This window comes from Apus apus, chromosome 2 (genome assembly GCF_020740795.1).
Source record: "Apus apus isolate bApuApu2 chromosome 2, bApuApu2.pri.cur, whole genome shotgun sequence".
Lineage (NCBI taxonomy): Eukaryota > Metazoa > Chordata > Aves > Apodiformes > Apodidae > Apus > Apus apus.
Window position 1 is genome coordinate 3,410,759 of NC_067283.1, and position 24,662 is coordinate 3,435,420.

General features: G+C 47.0%; 1 protein-coding gene across 1 annotated transcript in view; it reads right to left on the reverse strand.

Moving 5' to 3' along the window:
* The window catches only part of VIPR1 (vasoactive intestinal peptide receptor 1), a 115,399-nt gene extending 91,745 nt beyond the window's left edge, over nucleotides 1–23,654 (reverse strand). The window contains exon 1 of the mRNA XM_051612344.1: nucleotides 23,481–23,654. Coding sequence (XP_051468304.1) covers nucleotides 23,481–23,594 — 114 coding nt within the window. The 5' untranslated portion in view covers nucleotides 23,595–23,654. The remainder of the gene's footprint in view (nucleotides 1–23,480) is intronic.
* Nucleotides 23,655–24,662: the final 1,008 nt, after the last annotated feature.

Sequence of the window (24,662 nt, forward strand, 5' to 3'; positions counted from 1 at the left end):
CATAAAAGCTGCTTCAAAGCATTATATGGGAACCTTGAGACACCAGGAACAAGCTGCAGCTGGTAAGAATAAGAGATTAACGAGAAGTTAGAATTTTCAGGCTTGTTCTGGGTTGGGTTTGTTTTTTTTTTTTTTTTGGTTGGTTGCTTGGCTTTGGGTTTTGGTTGGGTATTTTTAGGTTTTTTAAACAAACCAAACCAAAAGAGCATTACAACAAACAAAACCTTACAGATGGTACAGACCAGTAGAGAGGAGTTCAACGTGTGATTTGAATCTGTGTTTGGAAAGCAGCAGGGCAACGTGCATGTCTCTGATGATGATGAAGCAGCTTTTTCCAGTCCATTATTAACAAAGGCAGATGTTAAACAACATTTACAAGAGATAAACATTTAAAATCAGCAGGCCTGGATAACTTGCACCTAAGAGCACTTACAACAGCCAGCTGAGAAGGTCTATTTGAATAAAGCCCAATGCAAAAGCTGCACTCAAAAAGAGCAGACTCAGCACAGACCTCCAGTATGGCAGCCTGAATTCTGGAAAAGAAGCAATGTGGCAGAGGATTAGGGGATTAAAAGAGGTAAATAATTCAGCATCGACCCCCAATACATGCTGCTGAGAAAAGGCTGACACAACTGTTTGCTGTCTACATTGAACAGCAAGGGGGAACAAGAAGACAATGCTCCTTTTCTGCATGGTATGTTGGGAAGACCTGTGCTGTGACACTAACATCAGGCATTTTAAAAGGGCAATAAAGATGAAGAGTGTGTGTGGAAAGGAAACACAAAAGCAGTTAGAAGAACTTCACATCTTTCTGGAGCAAGACCTGTGTGCCCTCACTATAAGGTCATCTCAGTAGACACTGGACATCTTAAGGGAGTGGAACATCTCCCTTATGAGGAAAGGCTGAGGGAGCTGGGTCTCTTGAGTTTGGAGAAAAGGAGACTGAGGGGTGACCTCATCAATGTTTACAAATACGTAAAGGGTGAGTGTCAAGAAGATGGAGTTAAGCTTTTTTCAGTGATGACCAGTGATAGGACAAGGAGTAATGGATACAAATTGGAGCACAGGAGGTTTAAGGTGAATATCAGGAAATTTTTTTTTACTGTGAGAGTGACAGAGCACTGGGACAGGCTGCCCAGAGAGGTTGTGGAGTCTCCTTCTCTGGAGACATTCAAAACCCACCTGGACACGTTCCTGTGTGATGTACTCTAGGTGACCCTGCTCTGGCAGGGGGGTTGGACTAGATGATCTTTCGAGGTCCCTTCCAACCCCTAGGATTCTATGATTCTATGATCTTTGTTTCAGCAGCTCAGGTGCTGAATGTCTTCAAAGGTGCTCTACTGTAAGGAAATCCAATCCAGCAGGAAAAGGCACAAGGGGAAACCTATGCAAAATCAAAACTCTCTCCAGGGTGTCTAGGTTAATATGTAGGGCAAGAGGAAATGTGCTGAGTTGTCCATCTCAGCTCCTGAAGGGTTCAACAAAGTGTGAGTTCTGCTTTATCAGAAACAGGTTGTTGGACTCAACTTACTGGAGGTAAATGGTGAAAATTAGTTGCTTTCAATAACTAGCCAACTAAAATAATTTACCCTTCCCACCAGGGAGTACTCTAATCTTAATATAGCTACAACTGCACAGACTTCCTGGGTTTCTGATGTCAGATCTTGGCCCAGGCACTGAGACGTTATATTCCACTTGGATTTTCTCAAATAGCTGCTGCCTTCTAATCATGGAAGCCCACTTGCTCTTGCTGCTGTGTGTTGGGAAGCAAACACGTGCAAACAATGGAGTTTCAACAAGGTTCTGAATTTCAAGAGGGGGAAATGCTGCTCAGAAGTCCTTAGAAACACAACTTCAGGGACACTCCTGTTTGATTAACACCCTTTTGGTTGGAAAAAGCGTGGTCAGGGTCTAAATACCTACATCATGAAGGAAGAAGAGACATGGCACAGTCATATTGATACTGCTGGAGCCACTGGGTGCTGCTGATCCCCAAGTTTTCACCTGGAGACTTGCAGCATTTTCTGCTTCTCCTGGCATGGTTAGTGCATCCCAGGCAATGGATGAGCTGCAGCAGCAGCCTTCTAGTCAGCTTGATTGCACAGAAAAGAAAGATACCAAACATCTGCAATCCAGGAGACAAATAAGTGAGAAAGTCAACTTTTTCAGGATTGTTTCATCATTTTTGCTGCTTTTTTTGCTTCTTTAGCCTTTGGGGTTGCCAAAAGCCATGAGCAGCTATTGGTATTCCACCAGTGCAGACCAGTGATGTTGATTTGGTCTCTGTCCACACATGAATAAACAGTGACAGATCACAGCTTTCCCACTATTGCAGGGAACAGACACCATTCTTACTGTTCTTTGCTAACTTCTGGTCTTCAAAAACATCCATGGCATCAGTTCTGGGTTTGCTGGACCCTACAAGCCCAGAACTTGGAGCACTGAGCTGGGGACACAATGAACTCTGGCTGCATCTACCAATGACAAACTATTTGGATGTACTTTATTTAATGAAAACAAAGGGATTGTGCAACTCCTCTGCTTACAGATGTGCTGTGGGTCAGTGTTTCAACCCACTTGCTGTCTTGGGTGCCCCATCCTTGTAAAGGAGGGTTGTGCTGTATGTGGCTTATCAGACTCTTCAGTGTGCTCATCTGGGAACATGAACCCAGAACACATCTGCAGGGCTGGGATTTCACAACCCAACTGCTTTAACTCTTCCTGTGGAGAGTTTAACCTTTACCCTGAGGCTCATCTATGCTCAGAGCTGAAAATGCATCTCAGTGGCACGGGCTCATATTGCCATGGCAGAGGTTGTTCCGAGGAGGGAAGGTCTTCCAGCCAAGGTAGTACAGACTGTTGCCAACAGGCATCATGTTTGAGGACACCAAGTCCTTAAAAAGCTCTTCTCAGGTCCACAGCCTACCAGCTAGGCAACTTAAAAATGAGGATATTCTGTTCAGCACCCTGTGCCTGCCCACCAGAATAAAAATTGTGTTCACCATCATCTGGTTCTTCCCTGGAGCAGGTGAACATTCCATTCTCAGCCCTGCACACATTACTGACAACTGCTATTTATCCATGAGGATTTATGGCACTTTGACATAGCAGAAAGCTGGAATGCTTTTAAATCACAGCAAAGCTGGCAGCAGAACATGCCTGTGCCTTGTGCATCCCTCTCAGGTGTATCAAGTGATGAATATTTCAGAGAGAAAGTAGCTTCTGAGTGTGGAAATGTGGCTTTGCATCTTACTTCACTCCTAAATTCATAGGCTCAGGATCAAGAAATTCACACTGAACACGCAGCAGTGGCACGGGGTGAAGAAAGAGAAGAAGCAACAAAGCTCAAAATCAAATCTTAGTACCTTATTGAGAGGCATATTTTTAATATAAAGCCTAATACTTTGAGAATCATAGATGCACTTACTCTCACTTGTAACTGATGTGTTTTACGTGCTCACAAGACCACGAGTGAGGAGGCAACACTCTTTCCTCCACAGCTTTCCCAGCCTGGACAAAGAGCCATCCACTTCTGTGGGCTCCCACCACACCTGTCCAGCTACACATCCAAAACCCAGCCTTGCAAAGTGCTTCAGGAAAGCAAAACTCCACCATCCTGCCCTGTTTCTTTACAGTGCCACTCCAGACTATAATTGTGATGATATGGACTGGAAATACTTTTGTGGGTGAATACATCAAATTAAAAATTAAAACTGCAGGACCTTTGAGAGTTCTGGCTGGTTTTTATGATTATCACCTTGCTGCATTTCTCTCTTTTTATACATCAGCCTTTGGGAAAGATATGTCAGTCACATCCTTAGTGACACAAGTTGTTATCAGACAGCTGTTGCTATTGGGTTTTGACAGCAGCACAGAATCACAGAATTCCAGGTTGGAAGGAACCTCAAGGATCATCTGGTCCAACCTCTCCAGGCACTACTATAGTTGATATGAGGTGGCTCAGCACCCTGTCCAGCTGAGACTTAAAACTGTCCAATGATGGGGAATCTACCACTTCCCTTGGGAGACTGTTCCAATGTCTGACTCTCCTCATGGTGAAAAATTTACCTCTTGTGTCCAATCAGAATCTCCCCAGGAGCAACTTGTGCCCATCACCCCTTGTCTTTTCCACGTGACTCCTTGTAAATAGGGAGTCCCCATCTTCTTGGGAGCCACCCTTTAGGTACTAGAACATGGTAATAAGGTCTCCCAGAAGCCTTCTCTTCTCAAGGCTGAACAAACCCAGTTTTCTCAGCCTCTTCTGAACATCCTTGTGGCCCTTCTATGGACCCTCTCCAGCCTGTTCCCATCCTTTTTGTAGAGCAGGGACCAAAACTGAGCACAATACTCCAGTTGTGGTCTGACAAGTGCTGAGTAGAGCGGGGTGAAGACTTCTTGATCTCTGCTGGTGATGCAGCCCAGCATCCTGCTGGTTTCTTTGCCCTGCAGCACACTGTTCACTTATGTTGAGCCTGTTATCCACCAGGACCTCCAGATCCCTTTCCACAGGGCTGCTCTCCACCCAGGTGGATCCCAGTCTGAACTGCTCCCCTGGGTTACATATTCCCAGGTGCAAGACCTCACACTTCTCCCCAGAACTTCGTAAGGTTCCTGCTAGCCCACTCCTCCAGCCTGTTCAGGTCACCCTGGAGGGTGGTTTTCCCTCTGGAGTACCAACCTCTCCACTCATCTTGGTGTCATTAGCAAAATTCATCAGAGTGCTCTTGATCCCAACATCCAGGTCACTTATGAAGACGTTAAACAGCATTCATTGGGCCCAGTATTTATCCCTAGGGGACCCCAGTTGTGACCAGTTGCCAGTCTGAGGAGGAACTATTTACTATCACCCTCTGGGTATGGTCTGTCAGCCAGTTCCCCACCCACCACACAGACCACTTATCAAGGCCATAATGAGTCAGTTTCTCCAGGAGGAGGCTGTGGGGATGGTGGCATCTCATGCCACAGCTAAATAGCATGACCAGAAAAGAGCAAGAAATATAAGTTAACAGAACTTTTTTTTTTTTTTCTAGGTACACAACCAGTTTCTACTAAACATGGATAATTGTCCCCTGTAGCCCAGCACCAGGTCCAGTCTTTGCCCCACAAAATTAAAGGTAGCATGTGAAAGGGACAGAAAATAGGGGGAAGTGCTTTTCCTCAGCATTAGAGTACATCAAAATGTGCAGCTCCTCTCTGAAAAGCTCTTGTTTAAAAGGTGAAAAAGGGCAAGGTTGGCTCCCCAAAAGCAGCAGCCCCCTAGGATGGAACATGTAACTCCTTAATTAAAAAAATACATGGAGGCAAAGCAGGGATATCTTACTGATCCTTCTGCCAAGGAGATGTGAGAAAAAAAAACACTCCAACACAACTTCCAAGGAGGAGGGAAAGTAGCCTTGACCTGCAATCCAAGACACTGTGGATCAAAACTCTCTGGAATGAGAAAGCCATCCTTTTTTTTTTAATTATTTTTTTTTTTCCTGCTTTATAGCCACAGTAATTTGCCTCATAAATGGCATAAGAATTAAATCCAGCTGGAATGGCTTTTAAATTAAAACCATACTTTGCTTATCAGAGTGAGAACACTTAACTGATTACAAAAGAAACGTGGAAACCTCTGGCATCCTCTTCCCCATTCTCCAGCCAGGCTGTGCAGAAAACTCACTCTGCTAACCCCTGTGTAACCCCTTGGAGACCACTCCACATAAAGTTTATAGATCAGAAGAAGTCATAGAGGACATATAGCCTATACCAAAAAGGTGTAAACAAAAGCTGCCTCTCTCCAGCTGAACCTGATGGACTTCACTCTTCTTTCAGTTTGGTGACTCCTGAAAATTCCCTATGGAAGGACAGAATCTCTATACATTTAATTGCAACTCCTTGGCTGTTATTTATCTTCATAGGCAACTAGAAGGTCTCCCACTGTCTTGAAAGTGTCCTCAGGCCACAGGTTGAAACCATACACTTGACAGATTCCTAGCAGATATATCCCAGTGTCCCACTCCAATGGTTAAGGCCTCATTTTTCTACAAGCACTATCATCAAGGCTTTATTATTTTGCTGGAGACCACCCAATGACAACAAAATTCATGATATGGGCAAGGTTGGGTGACACACGCTGTGCCACCCACCCACCCGGAGGTGTTTCTTCAGGAGCATCTCAAGTGCCACAGCCTTTGGGCCGTGGGGAGGACTGATGCAGCCCATGCTGCATCTGGGTTTCAGCCTTCCAGAGTTGCTCCTGTAACAATTTTCATGAGCACTAAACACCCAGTCAGACCCTCAGACAGCACAGCAAAGTGAAAGCCAGTGAAGCTAAGCTGATTTATTCTGGCCGAGGAGAGAAACTGCAGGGTAGGATTTTCCCAAGCACAACTATTAGTTAAATTCCTAGGGTTGAATGAATATGTGACCGAGTCCCTGGAGGCTTTTATCTTTCTGTTTTCAGCTCTAGCTCCTGGTAGGGAAAGGGATGTTGAGGCAGATGCTAGAACTGAGGTCTTGAACTCATGCTGTTTGCAACAAGGCTGTGGGGCTTCCCATCAGAATCACACTGTCACAGACAGAAAGATCAGATAGTACCTCAACTGGGAAAGCTACTTGTAGGTTCAGCAAGACCATTGCAGCTACAAAGTGCTGGATTACAGAGGCTGGCATGACCATCAACACAGGTTGATCTCTAAGTGTCTCCCACATCATGAAGTAAATGCAGCTTGCAGCTCCTCCTGCACTCTCCTTCCTGGTGCCCAGATGTCTTGCTTTCAGTCATGCCATTAAAATGCCACCAATTTGACAGGAAAACATAACTTGGGGGTAAACCCACTGATATACTCCACAGGAGACAACAAAAAAACCCAATCTCATTGGTCAGGACTTTCCTAGATTCTTAAATACCTTTCCACACCACATGTAGTGTAATATTCTATTTCCAGGCCTGGAAATATTCTGCATTGATTGAATCTGCTGCTGTCAAAGTGAATTGGAGATCCCCAGACTCTAAGTCTGAATATATTTCAAACCAATAGTTGTGACCAAACAGCTTTCAAAACTGAAACTCTTCCACTATCTGATCTGTGATTTTACACAGAGGTCACTTTCCCTTCTCTGAGTGGAAGACTCTCTGAGTCTTCCAACATGCTAATCATGAAAGTGAAATTTCCTTCCTTCCCAGAAATGGCTGTGCACATTCAGGCCATTTTCTGGCCTGAAAAAGTTTTTTAAAATCCATAAAAAAGTATGTTTTTTATTTATTCATTCTGCTGTCAAGGAAAATAACTCAGAACTTGTGAACTTTTCCAGTTTCTTGATGAGAAGAAAAAAAGGAAAAGCTACTACTATTTTTTTGTCCCACATCAATCAAGAATTAAAATGCCCAAGGATAATTATTTCCCTCTCCTGGCCCCACAACTTCACAAGCAAAAAACCCACTTGTCTGAAAATATTCCTCAAGTAAAAGGTTAGAGGTTTTTGTTGAGGAAAACATATTTGGAAGATCAATGGTCATCACGGCCTGATGTGAAAAGAGCAGACAAGGTTCTTTATCTCTTGCCCTTAAGATGAATTAAATCTCACTTCACAGTAACACAGACCCCACACCCAGAGATCAGCTGCAGCCAGTAAATGGGGGAGCTGTGCAGAACGATCGTGGTTTCCCACTGCAGACCTTGTTGATTTATAACACTGATTTTAAATTTCTCTCCCTCTCACCCAGTTGCTCACCCTGACAAGCACCTCGTGTCTCCGTTCATGTGCAGCTGGAGATGTCTGACCACATCTTTAAACTTCCCCTTGTTATTTTAGTACAGTGTGAAGGATCTGGGAACTGTCGATAGCTACTATGAGAGCAATCAAAAATATGAATCCTCCTTTCTCTTGCCTCTGAAATAACAGATTTACAAGACACAGACTGTGTCTGTTCTGTGAAACTCTGTGCTGGGACTGTCAGCCCAGCCCTGGCTGAGCACTGAGCATATGGACAGGGTCTTCCTGATGAAAACCTTTTCCTGTCTCTTCTCCTCAACAAAATACTCCTTTCCCTTCATGGCCATGACCTCCATGATAGCCTGAGTGATAGGCAGTGTTGGCTAGCACAGGAAGGCCCAAGTCCACTGGGGATGGATCCCTCAAAACAAAGGGTAACAGCAGGAGAGATTGGTGACCCCCCGTCACGTGTAGATCAAAGCTTTCCAGTTGGCTTTGATCTTTCTGCAACAGGAACGTGTCCTGCAGCATGCCCAAATGCACTCACACATGCCCTCAAAGAACAGACACCAAGGAGAAGATCACCAAGGAGAAGCATCATCAGTGGGACCTTCCCATTGGAGCACTGGCACAGTTGCAAAATTAGAGGGGATTACATGAAACACTAGAGAGATCCTGCCAACTTCTCAACAAACCACTAGTGTCCCAAGATCATCTGTTTCCATCTGCTACTCTGACCAGTCCCAAAGCCAAACATGGATATGTCTTCAAGCCTGGCCAGCCTCCCAGTCCTGCATTGACAGGTAGATCCATTCTGTGACAATGGTAGAAGTCCCATCCCTGGAAACATTCCAGGTCAGGTTGGATGGAGCTCTGAGCAACCTGATCTAGTTGAAGATGTCCCTGCTCTCTGCAGCAGGGTTGGGTTAGATGGCCTTTGCAGGCCCCTTCCCACCCAAACCATTCTGTGACTGATCATTGCTCCTGTTAGAGGTGATTTTGCCTTGTTAAGTTTTCTCTTCAGCAGCAGGGCCAGCACTGCCTTGGGAGCAGATCACACTGACTGCCCTCCCTGCACAGCAGCTGCATAACATGCACATCATAGAATCACAGAATCTGCTGAGTTGGAAGGGACCCGTCAGGATCATCGAGTCCAACTCCTGTCCCTTTGTAGGGCACCCCAGGAATCACACCATGTTCCTGAGAGCATCATCCAAATGCTTCTTGAGCTCACGCAGGCTTGGTGCTGTGATCACTGCCCTGGGGAGCTTGTTCCAGTGCTTGACCACCCTCTGGGTGAGAAACCTCCTGATATGCAACCTAAACCTCCCCTGATTCAGCTTCCTGCCGTTTCCCCAAGCCCTGTCACTGGTCACAGGAGGGAAGAGATCAGGACCTGCCCCACCTCTTCCCCTGGTGAGGAAGCCATAGACTGCAAGAGGTCACCTCTCAGCCTCCTCTTCTCCAAGCTGAATAATCCCAGTAACCTCAGCAGTTCCTCAGAAGTCATCCCTTCCAGCCCCTTCACCATCCTCGTGGCTCTCCTCTGGACACTCTCCAATAGCTTGATGCCCTTTTTATATTGTGGTGCCCAAAACTGCTCCTTCTGATGCAGACCCTGTGACAGACAACACATCCCTTGCAGAAATGGGCCAACCTCCAAAACAAAAGAAGTTTGCTTTCTGGCTCTCAGTGCTGCTCTTGGCAGGCTGCTCTCACATCTCACTCCTCTCACTGCTACAAACCTTCTCACACTCAGCCCAGCTCAGTCCCATCAAGTGTACAAACACTCTGGCACCAGCACCTTCACTTTACTAGATGCTTCCATGAGGTGGGAACATATGTTGGGAAGATAAATGGTCATCAAAACCTAATGTGAAGACAACAAACAAGTTTCTTTATATCTTGGCCTTCCAAGACATAAACCTTCCCACACCCATACAAGTCCCACTGCTCCAGCCCCAGCCCTTTACTAGATGCTTCCATTCCCCAGCATCATCACCAGTTCACATGTTGGGGTAACTGCATCACCCCATCACATTGATTTGCAAGACTAATTAGCCAAACACTAACTGTGAAGTCTTTATGATGTAGGCAGACAACAGGGAAAAGAAATGTTCCAGTAGTTGAAGGGGCTACAGGAAAGGCCGAGAGGGACTTTTTACAAGGGCATGGAGTGACACAATGAGGTGGAACGGACTTGAATGGAAGAAATCAGGCATTAGGAAGAAATTCTTTAGTGTGAGGATGGTGAGACACTTGAACAGACTTGAACAGGCTGTCCAGAGAAGCTGTGGCTGCCCCATCCCTGGCAGTGCTGAAGGGCAGGTTGGATGGGGCTTGGAGCAGCCTGGGCTGGTGGGAGGTGTCCCTGCCCACGCAGGGGGGTTGGAACTTGATGATCTTTATTTAAGGTCCCTCCCAACAGAAACCATTCTGTGATTCTATGAAACCAGTGAAGGGCAAGTAAAGGGACTGTATTTTTCTCATTTCCAGATTGGATTTCAGGCATTCAGGGGCAAGACCACCCCTAGAAGCAAGTTCATGTACAGAGCCTGGGGCTGAAGTAAGAGCTGCTCAGCTTCATCCTGGGCTTGGACTGTTGCCCCTCTCCAGCTGCAGCTGAATTTATTGGTTCATCTCCTTCTGCTCCCAGTTACCCCAGCAGACACTGTTCCTTGCCTGTACTTCTCCCCAGGCTACTCTACAAGGGAAATAAGCATTTAATTTTTAGGTGCATTGTACTCTGTCTGCTTGGGCTCTGCTCCCAGGGCTACAATATATATTTAATACTTGTTTCCAGAGCTGACAGCCCAGGAAGCTTGAGTAGTGAACTGGCAGAGAGGAAATAATTACAAAGTAGAGGAGAATCAACCTGCCAAGCATTTTAATACCTCTTCTAGAAACAGAAACTTGACTTTTCAGCAGTCCCATAGAGGGGAAGAAAGGAAGCCTGAATCAAAGACGCAGTTGCTGGTTTATTATGAGGATGATTTCAGTTGCACAATAACAAAACCTGTCAGGTCTGCAGCAGAGAGAAACAGGAGGAGAAATACAATATTAGAGTAATATGCAGAGAAAAAAAAAAGGGGGGGGGGGCTGGAAAAAGACAGTAGAGGAGAGAGACTTGAACCTGGGCTGCTCAGCCTTCCCAGCAGGGGCTGCTCCTAGGAGTGCTACAGCTCTGGGATGCTTCTAGACAGTGGTGATCCAAGTGGGATCAGCAGACCAGATCATATCAACCTTGCACAAGAGACTCAGCTCGAATGTGGGAGTGTTCCACAACTGACCTACCTAATGTCTGCAGTTCCTAACCTCCTTGAAGCTGGAGTTCATGACTGCTGCCCTCATCTTTCTCACACCCATTGCTCCCAGCTGCCTTTCCACATGGTGCTAGAACCTCCTCCTCTCCCTCACCCCAGTTCTCACCACATCCCCAGGCAGGTACCATGCTGGGGTTCACAGCTCTTGGCCAGTCCCTGAGGCCTCCATCACAGCTTCCAGCAGCCACTTGGACCCATTTCAGCATCTCTTTTCTAAAGACTAAACACTGTGCTGTCAAGCCTATTAGGTGTCTTTCCTTTAGAAAACCATGACTTCTACTCAGTCCTTACTTGGCTTTTCTTCCACAACTGAATTTAATGTTTCTGAAAGATGCTTCTTCAGTAAATCCTGCCTCTGTTTTATCTTTCTGTAACAACACGTGGCAAAAAATAAATAAATAAATAAATAAAAAATGAACAGGCAACCAAAACTTCAGCTTTATAGCTAGGTTTTAAAATATTTCCAGATGCTTATTGGTCCCTTAAGACATTTCTGAGGCTCAGGTCAAGTAGACTCAAGGCAAAAAGCTCCAATTTGTAATTTCCTTTCCATCTACAAAACCATCAGGGCTTGGCTAACACAGTTCAACCACCAGAGGTGTCTGGCTCTGAGAACAGCTTCCCAGTCAAAGGAGCAAAACAAGGGAACTTTAAGAAGTGGAAATATGTAATAATAACCATTTGAACACGACAGGAGCCTTATATTGGCAGAGACCTCAAGGAGACAGAAAGGTTGTCCCTGCCTTGTATCTCCAAGCTTGTAGGAGTCAAATGAAAACAGCAGCCAAGGTGGAAGGCACAAATACACACACCAATGTTATGAGTCTCTTCCTCATGGTGTGCAAATTTAATTATAGTGTAGATCAGGCACTTCCAGAGCAACTCCAGCCACTGACAGACACCCAGCCTAGGGTCTCCAAAAGAGCTAGGTATCAAGGTGAATGGATCTCTAAAAGTAACACCTCACACCACAGTTTTATTAACAGCTATTACAGCCATGATGAGCTCCTGGTCCATGGGACATAGTATTTTATTTTTTATTAGACCAACTAGTACAGCTAGAATAAAAAAAGAGCTTTTAAAGCTCTTTAACTCAGAAACACACTCAGGAAACCAGGATACACATAGTTTTGAAAGGACTGTTCTGTGTTTAGTCAAGTCATTACAGAAAAAAAAAAAAAATAATTAGCACCTGCAGAGCAGAGAAATCACTTAGTCAGGGAGGAACTGGCAAGACCAACAGTCCTTGTGGGACTGCAGGGGTAGGCAAGAGTTATCACCTCTGCGACAGCAAGAAACCAGCAGGTGGTGAGACGTGAAGCAAACTGCTGCATGTCATAAAAATCAGTGTCTCCAGTGAGTTCGAGGGTTTTAATGCCCAGCAGAACATTGGATGCTAAATTTGTGGGGTTGGCTTTTGGAGATATGTTGTAGTTTTATAACACAGAAGGACAGGAGCAGAGGTTTTGCAATAAACTACTCTCTCCAACCAGCAGGCTCTCGTGTTCTCCCACTGATAAACATCCTCAGGCTAAAGCCATAGTGATTACTACTCAGCTTCAGTTCTCTTTCAGACCTCAGGAAGCATTATCATGCCTGAAAGTATTTTTATTTTGTATTTTTTAAATATACTTATATCTAAAGATACATTTTTCAGTTATTGCAATCTAAGCTGTTCTTTCTCTTGACAAACCTCATCCCCATTGTACACAAACAGCCTGAAGACAAGTCCCTGACACAGTCTCTGCTGACACGTGAATGACTTCCCAGGAGAGGGAAGAGAGAGAGGGGCAAGGAGGAGCCAAGCTTAATTTTGCTGAAAACGGTGCTGTGGAAGAGCATGGTATGTAAGGGATGAAAGAGCAAGAATCCCTGCACCCAAAACCCCAGCTGCAAAGCACCGACTCGGGAAGGTGGAAAGAAGCTTTGCACGGAGAAACTGCAAAAAAAGAAAACGTACAAGAGTCAGCGAGTACAGAAGAACAGACAGGGTGGGAAAACTCCTAGAAAGGAGCCCTTGCAGCACTGGAATTAAGTGCACGGCATAGCTGAGACCCACAGGGCTCTGCAGCTGTGTTTAATGTCATTCCCTCCCCCCCCCACCCCTCCCAAAAATAAAATAAAATAAAAGGCAAGCAGCCTGGCAGCTGCTCTTGAGCAAGCCAGTAATTCTTCACCTAGTGTTTAACCTCCTGATGGTGCCCTGTGAAGCTGGGAACTCTCTCAGCTGCAGCTTTTCTCTTTTGCCTTCGAGTACATCAAGCAAAAAAAAGAAAACCAGGTTCTACTGTGGAACGAAAAAAACAAGAAGAAAACAAAGCTGGAAAAGGCTGATTGTGTTTAAGAGCCAGGGTGAAAATGAAAAAGAACCCAAGAGATGGAGGCAGGCTTTGCAGGGAAGAAGTGGCTTGTTTTAATGCAAGCTCTTTCGTGCTTGCTCCTTGCTTTGGCAGGACCCTGGGGCAATAGGAAAGCCCTGTCACCTCACCTGGGAGGGAATCCCAGAGAGGCTTCTTGTGGCCCCTGGGTGCCACAGGCTCGAGGCTGGCAGAGGGGCTCCCTCACCCCTCCGTGTGGCTCCCAGCACACGGCAGGACTCAGCGAGGGGGAAGAGAGCAGCCCACATCCCTTTGCATTCTTGGCTGAGTGGTCCCAAAATCACCAGCCCCAAATTGCAGAGGGGAAAAAGCAGCCAAGAAATACCGGGCACAGCTCAGGATGGAGCCCAGTCACTGCTGGCAAGGAGGATGGGGTGGCTCTAGCAGCAGGACACTTGCAAACACATCAGGAGTGCTTCTGCAGCTCCACAGCTGAGAGGTTTTCCTTCCAGCCAGGGCTGAGGGGATCTGGGGAGGATTTAGTTCACTCCCTCCCTCTGGAAGGAAGCACATCTGCCAGGGCAGTGGGGTTTAACCTCTCCTCAGCAAAATCCTGAGGGCTGTGGAAAGTGACTTTAAAAAAAAAAAAACACAACACCAAAACAACAATATATATGTCCCACTTAGTTATGAATGGGATGAACTTTCTAAACCTGCCCTGGTTCATGGCGAGGAGTCTGTAATGGGAAAGAGGCCATAAAAATCATCACTATGGTCACTTAAAATAAAAGTTGAATTTGGCTAAAGCAAAGCAAAGGTGGAAGAGGTATCATCTCCAGCAGGATTTGGATACTGGCTGTTTCCAAGCTGAGTGCATAAAAATGCTGAGGGTCAGTGTAGAAGCAGCTTTTCATTTGGTTGCAACTTACAGAGTTGTTACAGTGGATTTTATTATATTTTTTTTAACTTTTCTTTATTATTTTTTGTGGGGTTGGGCATCACATTCTGTATATTTAATTTTGCTTCCTTTTTGCCTGGATACCTTCCTTAAAGTTTGAACTGCAGCAATCTGGCCACTTAGGAGAGAGAAAAGAAAAGCTGCCTTTCAGTAATGAACCAAGCAGGCAGCAGGGAGAAGCTCAGCACGAGCAGGTTTTCTTCTTTTTTCATTCTTACACCACAGAAGAGAAACCGGGAGGGGGACTCAGCTTGCAGCTTAAGATCTGTAAATGTAGGTGTCTTACCTGAGGGTGACTGAACTGCAGCTGCAGTCAATGAGGCTGCAAAAAGGTCCATAAGGGAGGCAAGTACTGCCCTTTGAGATAACTTTGTGTTCACAGCCCACACATGGGGCTGGCAGATAACACAGCAGCTACGGGGGCTTTGCTCTCCAGAAAGGGATGGTGTGAGTCAACAGGATCTTTTCCTGTATCTCAAATGGCCCAAGAACTGCTGACACAAACCTGACAGTGCTGCTGACCACAACAGGAGCTCAGACCATCTGGGTCACGCGTAGACGCCTCCACAGAACTCCCAAAACGTAGGTGTCCTGATCTGCACGGTGAATCCCACCCCAAGGTCACTTGTCAGGGAGCTCACAGGCTGATTAGCTGTGATAGACAATGACATTTATAAGGGCCCTGGAGACACTCACTGCTCAGATGTTGATTGTGATGTTACAGATCACCAGGTATTAATTAGAACATCTGTTAAACACAGAACCAAGGTTGGAGCCCTGAAGAAACGTCTTTTTAAAAGACACCCACTAGTTTTCAGCTTTACAAAGGAGACACAAAGTATTGATATTTTCCCCTCCAGACACGAATTGTATTTCAATAGATTTTGTTTTTTTTCCTTTCTCTCTTGATGAGAAGCAGTTTCACAGGGATGAAGACTAAAACAATGTGGTGCTCATACTCAGCTTCCCAACTGTCTGGAGTGGGAACAACCCTGACCCTGCTGCAGAAGCAAAGAGGGGATCACGGAGGTGCTGGCTAAGCAAACACAGAGTTTGGGTCTCTATATTCAGCTCCTTTGGTCTCCAAGATGCCCAGGAGAGTTTCTCAAAACAGCATCACCAGGTCTGTTTTCCAGCCCAGGAGTGAAATGTATCAGAAGTCAATCCCGATTTGGTTCCGAATCAGAAAATAATCCCAATTCAGTTCTAACACTTGAATTTAAATGCAAACTACAAAAGTGTAAGTCTCCATCTCCCAGACAGTGAAATGGATGGTCAGTGACTGCCCTGGGGGTGAGAAATCTGCCTAATGTGACTAATGGAGAAGTTTAAGGTTGTTAACATCCACTGTTTCAGTTGATTGGAAAAGTGACTTTGTCAATGTAAAGTACATCAGGGTCTCTAACATTTACATACAGCTCAGAAGCTAATGTACATCTTTAAGTCCTGGAAATACTCTCTCTCTATATATATATGTAAAAATTCATGCTGTAGATAAAATCTGGCACAATAAACCACCAGTGAAGCAGCACTAATATGCATATTCCAGCCTTAAGCAACACACAGCACATATCCCCGTGAGCAAAAAATGTCCCTAAATTCACTTTCTAAACCAACCATCTAAAAAAATTACTGGTCTGAGTTCTGATGTCACCTACTTTAACTTCTTACTAGGCCTGCTCTGACTTCAGGGCATCACATCTGCCCTGCATCCTGACAGATGAGATGGAGGAAAGACTATTGGAGGCCAGGACTGTAACAGCAAAGAAATATCACAATTGCTTCCACCTCTTCACCTTTCCTGCTCGTTTCCAGCAGGCCAAGCTGTGTTCACATAGACTATTTATATTTGTGCAGATTGGCAATTATTAAACATAAGTGCTCTTGCTGTTATAGCTCTTTCCTCATTAGGGTTTAGACATGAGGCTAAGCAGTTTAAAAGTGATTTGTAGCAAAGCTCATAGCCGGTAGAACATCTTGGTACTTTATTAACAACATCCTTATCAGAAAGAAACTTTGCACTTTTCTTTACCTCTCCAGAAGCCTTTAGGTTTTTCTAACAACCCAGTGCTGAAGGTGTCTGGTGCTGCCCCATTCAACAAAGAAAAGGGCTGTATAACAACACAAGGAGCACCCTGCAACTGGTGGCTTCAGGGAACCCATCTTCTTCTCAAACCTTCCCTGAGGCATTTTCTGAGTAATGATGAATGAACTCTCCCTGCCTTGTGGGTCTTGTAATGTGAAAGGTGGAGCTCGTGCCCGGGGAGATGAATCATCCCAGAGAAGTCTCTGGTGGCCAGGCAGGAAGCCAAGCAAGCTGCAGGTTGCTCCAAAAGGGAATGGTGACATGCAGAACGCTTGGCTGGTGAACAGCCAAGCAGAGGACCTCCCTGCCACAGCACTAGCCCTGGAGGGAGGCCAGTCTGACAGCTGCCATCACTCCCTGCCCCTCTTGGACCTCGAAATGAAAGGTCTGACTTTCCTTCCACTGCAGACCTCTGGGATCTCATTTTCGGAGGCAAAGATATCTCCCCTCTTGGCTTGGTTCCCACCCTAACAAAGCTGTGAGAGCTTGTGACTTCTGGAAAACATCTCAGAGAGTGGAAGGGAGAGAGCAGTGAAACAAGCAGTGCTCAGCACTCACCAAGGGAAACCCAGCCTGGCTGCAGGAGGACAAAACAGTGTGGTGGCACAGCAGGCTCAGCAAGTCTCATGGAAGGATCAGGAGCTGCCTGTCTGTCCATCCATGCTCTCCCTCCCACCTGCTGCGCCAGAACTCCATCCTCTCCTGCTCTGGGGTCTCTAGGCATCTCCAATCCATTTTGCCTATGTTTTTAGCCCACAGCTGAGGATTGGGCACCTCAATTCAAGAGAGATCTCGAGGTGCTGGAGCAAGGACAGAGGAGGGCAACGAAGCTGGTGAAGGGCCTAGAGAATCAATCTGATGAAGAATGCTTAAGGGAGCTGGGAATGTTTAGTTTGAGGAAGAGGAGGCTGAGGGGAGACCTCATCAGTCTCTACAACTACCTGAAAGGTCATTGCAGAGAGGTTGGTGCTGGTCTCTTCTCACAGGTAATTAGTGGCAGAACAAGAGGGAAGGGCTTCAAGCTGCACCAGGGCAGGTTCAGACTGGACATAAGGAAAAAAAATCACAGGAAGAGTGGTCAGACACTGGAACAGGCTGCCCAGGGAGGTGGTTGGGTCACCATCCCTGGATGTGTTTAAGGGTTGTTTGGATGTGGTGTTGATGGATCTGGTTTAGGGGAGAACTTGGTATAGTAGGGATGATGGTTGGACTCGGTGATCCCAAGGGGCTTTTCCAACCTGAATAGTTCTATGATTTTTTTCTTGGCTACATTTCCTAGATTTTAGTTCTTCCAAAGGACTTCACTCTTCTTTCCAATACAGAAGAGAGAAAGTTGATGAGACCAGAGAACGGGGCTATTTTTATTCACATCACCTTTCCCAGGCACTGCAAAAACCACGTATCCATTTCCACTAAGCCAGCATGAAGCAGCAGAGATCCCATTCACAGCAGTGAAATGATGCTGCCAACCTTATGCAGCCTTGGTCTGAGGGCAGGACACGACCTGCTGTGTGCATAAAACCAAGCCAAGTCCTGCTCCTCATCAAAACTCGAGTAACAGTTTTTGTTCTGCACAGATAATTTGACTCCTTTCCTGAATCTGAGCCACCAATGCCATGCAGAGTGTGACAAATCTCCCAGTGTGCTCAGGTTTGAGTTAAAATAAAATAATCTCATCTTGGGTCTCATTGATCTACACAGTGGTGTCCTTCCTCAGACTGCCAATAAATGGGATACTTGATGCTGAACAGGGAGATATTTTTCCTGTCCCTCTTCCTTCTCATCTCCAATACAGATTTGTGTCTACAAGATGGCTCAAACACCAGGTAACCACCCAATCCTACCAGACTAAGTCAGCATATGATGTGACAAGTAGAAGACTGTTTTCAACTGTTATCACTATGAGGGTAGTGAGACACTGGAACAGGTTGCCCAGAGAAGCTGTAGATGCCCTGGAAGTGTTGAAGGGCAGGTTGGATGGGGCTCGGAGTAACCTGGTCTGGTGGGACATGTCCCTGCCCATGGTAGAGGGTTTGGAACTAGATGATCTTTCAGGTCATTATAGAATGGTTTGAGTTGGAAGGAACCTAGAAGATCACGTAGTGCCAACTCCCCTGCATGGGCAGGAACATCTTCCACTAGATCAGGTTGCTCAGAGCCCCATCCAACCTGCCCTTGAACACGTCCAGGGAGGGGCCAGCCACAACTTCCCTGGGCAATCTGTTCCAGTGCCCCACAATCTTCAGTCCCAACCCAAACCCCAAACCACTCTGTGGCTCAATGAAATTGTTCTACAAAGACACAAGTCTTTCCAATTGTTTCTGCTGAAGACCATCTGATAAAGGGAAAAAGTTATGTGTCCCCCCCTTATATTTTTAAATTATGAAAAATAATAGGAACTGTGTTTGTTTGCTATTTCCAAAAGAGCCTTGTAGTAAGGGCTTCAGGAGAGCTGAAACACCTCTTCCATGACACAGGTCCCACCACCCAATGCCCCACTTGTCCACTTGCAGGACATGCAGAGCACCTCCCTACATCCACCAGCCACCCTTCCTTGGGTATTCAAGGGAGAAGGGACAAATACCACTCAGCAAAGCCACACCAGTATGAAACAACAAAACACAAGAACAAAATGTCACAGCAGCTTCACAAGTCAGCACTGGACGGGCTGAGCACAGAGCACAGCACACCCTGCTCTGCATTTTGATCTGGTGCAGCCCTCTGGCTGTCACACCACCACTGATAACACAACGGGAAGGAGTTTGAACCAGGGTAGATTTAAAGGGCAGTAAAAAGGGGGAAAAGGCAACAACACACCCAAATTCACGAGCCAGGCAGCTTTCTCTGTCCGTGGTCCATCTGCCTTCTGATGCTGAGTACTTGGTGACTAACCCACTCTTTAAACACTCTGGTGGACTCCTCTCCTTTTACGATGTATCACAATTCCCCTCATGTCTGGTTATGCAGAGTTTTCCTGCTGGAGACAGACCTCCTGCTGTGGGCAGGTGATGAGAATTATGGTGTGAACCCCCCTGCTGACATGCTGGTGGGGCTGGAACAACATGCTGCTGGAAACAAGCCTTAAATATGCACAGAATCAAACAGAATCACAGAATGGTAGGGGTGCCAGAGCAGGAACACCTAGAGTAGGTCACCCAGAAATGGTTCCAGGCGGGTTTTGAATGTCTCCAGAGAAGGAGACTCCACAACCCCTCTAGGCAGCCTGTCCCAGGGCTCTGTTACCCTCACAGTGAAAAAGGTTTATGTTTACGTGGAACATCTTGTGCTCCAGCTTGCACCTTTTTGTTGTCCCTTGTCCTATCATTTGTCACAACTGAACAAAGCCTGGCTCCATCCTCCCAACACTCCCCCTTTACAAATTTATAAACATTAATGAGGTCACCCCTCGGTCTTCTCCAAGCTACAGAGACCCAGCTCCCTCAGCCTTTCCTCATCAGAGAGATGTTCCACTCCTTTCATCATCTCTGTGGCTCTGTGATGTTCTCTTTCCCGCAGTTCCCTGTCCTTCTTGAACTGAGGGGCCCAGAACTGGACACAATACTCCAGATGAGGCCTCAACAGGGCAGAGGAGATGGGGAGGAGCACCTCTCTCAATCTACTAACCACCCCCTTTCTAATGCACCCCAGGATGCCATTGGCCTTCTTGGCCACAAGGGCACATTGCTGGCTCATTGTCATCCTCCTGTCCACCAGGACCCCCAGGTGCCTTTGCCCTGTGCTGCTCTCCAACAGGTCAGTCCTCAGCCTGTACTGGTTCATGGCTTCACAGGATTTATTTATTTTTCCTCAGGTAACTGTGGTTTTACCTCTTTTGCTCTTTTTCCTTGTCATGCTCTGAATAAGAGCTTCTAAAATAAATGTACTGCTGAAAATATGCACTCTGCAAACTTTCAGTGTTAAAGAGAGGCAATGAGGCTTTCCAAGCTACCCAGATTTGGGGTTGGGCAACTGGTTCTCCTGGATGGCTTTAAATAAAGTCAGTCATGCATTTCTACCTGTATAAATTTAATAAATCCTACACCCAGTAACACACTGAAGTTTTGTGGCAAGGCCTTTGTTAAACACAAGCTGGCATTGCTGAAGGATCTTTGTGTTGGATGCAGGAATTAGGCTAGAGGATTGTAGCCAGCACCTTGCTTCTTTGCCAAAAATAATTGATTATTTTGGTTCAAACATATTTATCTAACTCCTCGGTCAATGTCAGGATGCAAGATTCAGATACTGTTGAAGTGGTTGTCCCAGGAGCTTAAATTTGACTGATTTTTTACAGTGATCCTGTTTTCAGTATTTACACTTGAAGTGCTGAAGGATCAGACCTGAGATTTTATTCCTTTCTCTGATGGCTGAGGCAGAATAATACTCTGAAGAAAAGCACAAATTACACCAGCTGGACAGAGCTGGCTAATTCAACAAACCTGCACTCTGAAGGCATGTGAAATCTACCAACTGCTTCGAATTATCCACATCTCATTTACTAGACACACACTGGAAACTAACAGTTCAATTTGTAGCTCTCTGGACCAGGTTATCTTAATTACACTCCTGAAAAGGTAAACTAACCCACTAGTGCCTAACAGGGATTGCTCTGGGTTTACACCATGGCCCTGCCACCACCAGCTTTTCTTCAAAACCTTCAGAGCTGACCATGGACAGGAAGCAGATCTCTGGTGACTATGGTCTGATGAACGACAGCAAACGAGATTTGCCCAATTTCCTTTTTTTCTACGTTTCTAGAGATCACCAGAGGCCGAGGTGAAAGTTTATAACAGCAATTATAAACCACACGGCTGCAAGTTTTACAGCACTCAGCTCCTTGATCAGCCAATGGTTCTTGTGCAGAGTTTTTTCCCAAGGACACACCAATAAACATTATCGCAATCCATCATAAGAAAAAAACCCCACACAACCTCTGCTGAGCCTGCATAGGTCCCAGGGCCAGGTTGTTCAAATGGCAGAGTTATTTTTGCTTTAAAAGTGAGGAACAAATCCCAGGCTTAAACTGAGCAGCAAAACCAGAAGTGATTTTTCTCTAACATCGAGGCACCTCAGGATTAGTCACCTTGCAGATCAGGGCTGATAAGGAGCATGTGAATCTCTTTAACCCACTGGAATGAACCAGGGCCCTGGAACATTAACACAACAAAAGAACCCAGGGTGCCACTAAACCAAGGGCAAGGAAGTGAGGTGAAGTATGAAACAACAAGCTAAGAAAAGGGTTGAAAGGGAAGCAGTACAGGATTGCACCCAGGCTGGGTCTTGCTGTCGTCCCAAACAACGCTCAACCCCAGAGCACCAGCACAAGGGCCCCATCCTGCCACTACTTGCATGTTGAACTTCAGCAGACTATGTGACTTAACTCTCTGCAGGATCTGGCCCCTGAGGACCTCTTCATGCCAACAGTGTTTAAAGAAATGGGATTTTTGCCATGGGCTTCATTGGAAGCTGAAGTTGGAGCAGCTCCAGCAGCTGATGGGAGCTCTGCTCCCTTCTCGTTTTCCCAGATCCAGACCCAGACATGGGCTTTTCTGGATCTTCCCTGAAGCAAAGCCTGCATGGTTCCAGGAAATAATTGCCTGGTCCTTTTTTTTAACCCTTGAATCCATTTCCCAGCCTGTTCACCCTCAAAGAAAGTCTTTGTTGATGCAGGTGGCTGGATGGCTCACAGTGACAGCCAAAAAAAAAAATAGAAAGAAGTAACATTTGTCTCGTTTTTTAAGGGACAAGGTGAGTAGAAAGGAGAGATGAGTGCTGCAGGGCCAGATCTGGGTTACCTTCCACTCTCTGAGGATCAGCTTGGTTGGTCTGACCCTGCTTGCTGGGGATCAGAGCAGCTTGATTGAACCCCTCTCACCAGCCAGGCAGAGCAAACAGAAGTGACTTGCAACCAAGTACCAACAGCACAACCTAGATCCTGGGGGAACCTCAGCCAACCCAACGGGATGCTCCCCTCCCAAAGAGGGAAAACAAGTGTGGGAGAAGATTAGAAGAGGGAAACTCAAGCCACAGCCAGCACCCAACCTCCCTCCCCACCTCAGCCTGCTGAATAAAACCGGATGGTCTCAACCCCAACCAGAGCACGGAAACAAGCAGCAGGAATGAAGCTCCAGTGACATGTGCAGAACCCCGTGTCTGTGCGGTTCGCAAGGGAGAACCAGCTGCTGCACGCAACGTGTGTGTGTCCACGGACACATCTCCCGGAGAAACAATCCCGTTTTCTCATTCCACAGCCTGCTCCCAGCCATTGCACCCGGGCAGGGCAGGGCAGGGCAGGGCAGGGCAGGGCAGGACGCGGCCCCGACCCGCGGGCGCGGAGATGGCAAGCGAGAAGGGAAGCAGCAGCTTGAAATCGCATCCTTTGCTCCCTGCTCTTCCCTCAGCCCGTGCACCCGTGGGAGGGGTGGAGGGTCAGAGAGCAGCACTTTGCCCAACTTCTCCGGGGAGGCTGCTCTTCAACCAGAGGAAGGTCCCACCTGAAGCCCCCCTGCCCCGCGCTGGGGAATTTCAGCCCGTTATCCCCAGTTTTGTGGTTGGTTGGTTGGTTTGGGTTGGGTTTTTGGGTGTCTTTTTGTTTGTTTGTTTTTGGTGTTTATATTATTATTATTATTATTATTATTATTATTATTATTATTATTATTATTGGTTGGTTTTTCCTGAGAGGGGCAGGGGGAAGGGTTTTTTTTCCCCACACGATCAAGCCTCCTGAACAGAAACCAAACTGAAAGCCAGGCTGCAAATCCCAATGACAGCAAAAAGAACAAAACGAAACACCCAAGAGCTAAAACCCCCCAGTGAATCCCTCCAGCTCCAAGAGGTCCTCTCGCTCCCGAAGAGGAAACGCACCCTCGGAACCACGAGAAAACGAAGCGAGCGCTGCTGCTGGCTGAACGGGGTAGAGGGGAGGGGGGTGTGGAAAGGAAAAGCCAGCAAAGCTACACCTGCCTTAAACCCAACAGCGCTTTCAAAGTTGCCCAAAGTTGGCCCGAGGCTGAGGGCGACGGAGGAGCGGGCAGAAGGGGACGCGGGCTCCGCAGCCGCGGAGCGCAGCCCCCAGCCCCGCGCACGCCGGGAGGACTCACCGCAGGGAAGAAGCAGCCGAACAGCAGCAGCAGCAGCAGCAGCGGCGGGACCCCCAGGCTGGTACCCCCCAGGCTGGTACCCCCCATCCTGCCGGAGCGGGGGACACCCCGCATCCCGACCTGCCGGCGGGGCGGCTGCGGGCAGCGCGGAGCTCCCGCCGCCGGCCTGAGCGCATCCAGAGGGAGGGAGGGAGGGAGGGAGGGAAGGAGGGATGGAAGGAGGGAGGGAGGAGACACCACCGCCCCCGGATCCGCGCCCCTCCGCGCTGCTCCGCCGAAGCCATCCCCGCCCACAGCAGCCTCCCCGCGCGGGGCGGGACGGCACCGCCCCCCGCCCGCCCCAGGTGCTCCCCTCCTTCCTTCTCCCTCCCGCTTTCTTTTCCTGTTTCCCCCCCCCACTATTTTCTCCCGCCCCCTCCCTTTCACCCCTTCTTCTTTTCCCCTTTATTCACTTTCCCCTCTTTTGCCTCTTCCTTCTTTTTTCTGCTCTCTTTTTCTCCTGTTTTTCCTCTTTCCTCTTCTCTTTTTTTCCCCTCCCCCCCTTTTTTTATCTTTTCTCTTTCCTTTTTAAAATATCTTTCCCTTTTTTCTTTTGCTTCCTCTTTTTTCTTCTACTTCCCCTTTCTTCTTTCTATCCTATTTCCCATTCTTCTTTCTTTCCTATTTCCCATTCTTCCTTTTCTCTCTTTTCCCTTTCCATCCCCCTTTCCCCCCCCTTGCACCCCTCCTCCCCCTCTTCCCCCCCCCCTTCCACCCCCCTTTCCTCCCCTCTTCCTCCCCCCCTTTTCCCCCCTTCCTCCCCTTGTTCCCCTTCCCTTCCCACCCTTTCACTATTCCCCTCCCTTTTCTGCTTGTTACTTCTCCCTTTCTCCCCCTTTTTTCTTGTCTTTTCTCTCCTTTTTACTTCCTTCAGTAGTATCTTCCCTTTCCCTCTTTTTTTTGCATCCTGTTTTTTTATATTACTCTGTTGAAATCATAGCAGGGGGCTGGGAAGACACCAAAGCTGAAGAAAGCAGCAGAGCTTGGTCTTCAGTTTGCACCCACCAGCCAGTGCAATCATTATGGGGTTCCACCAGCTCCACAGCAAGGACCTTGCAGAGCCTGCACTGCAAAAGCCCCTCAGCTCTTTGCAGAGCCTGAGGGTCCTTGATGAGTTCAGCCCGGAGGGACCCTCAGGAGGGT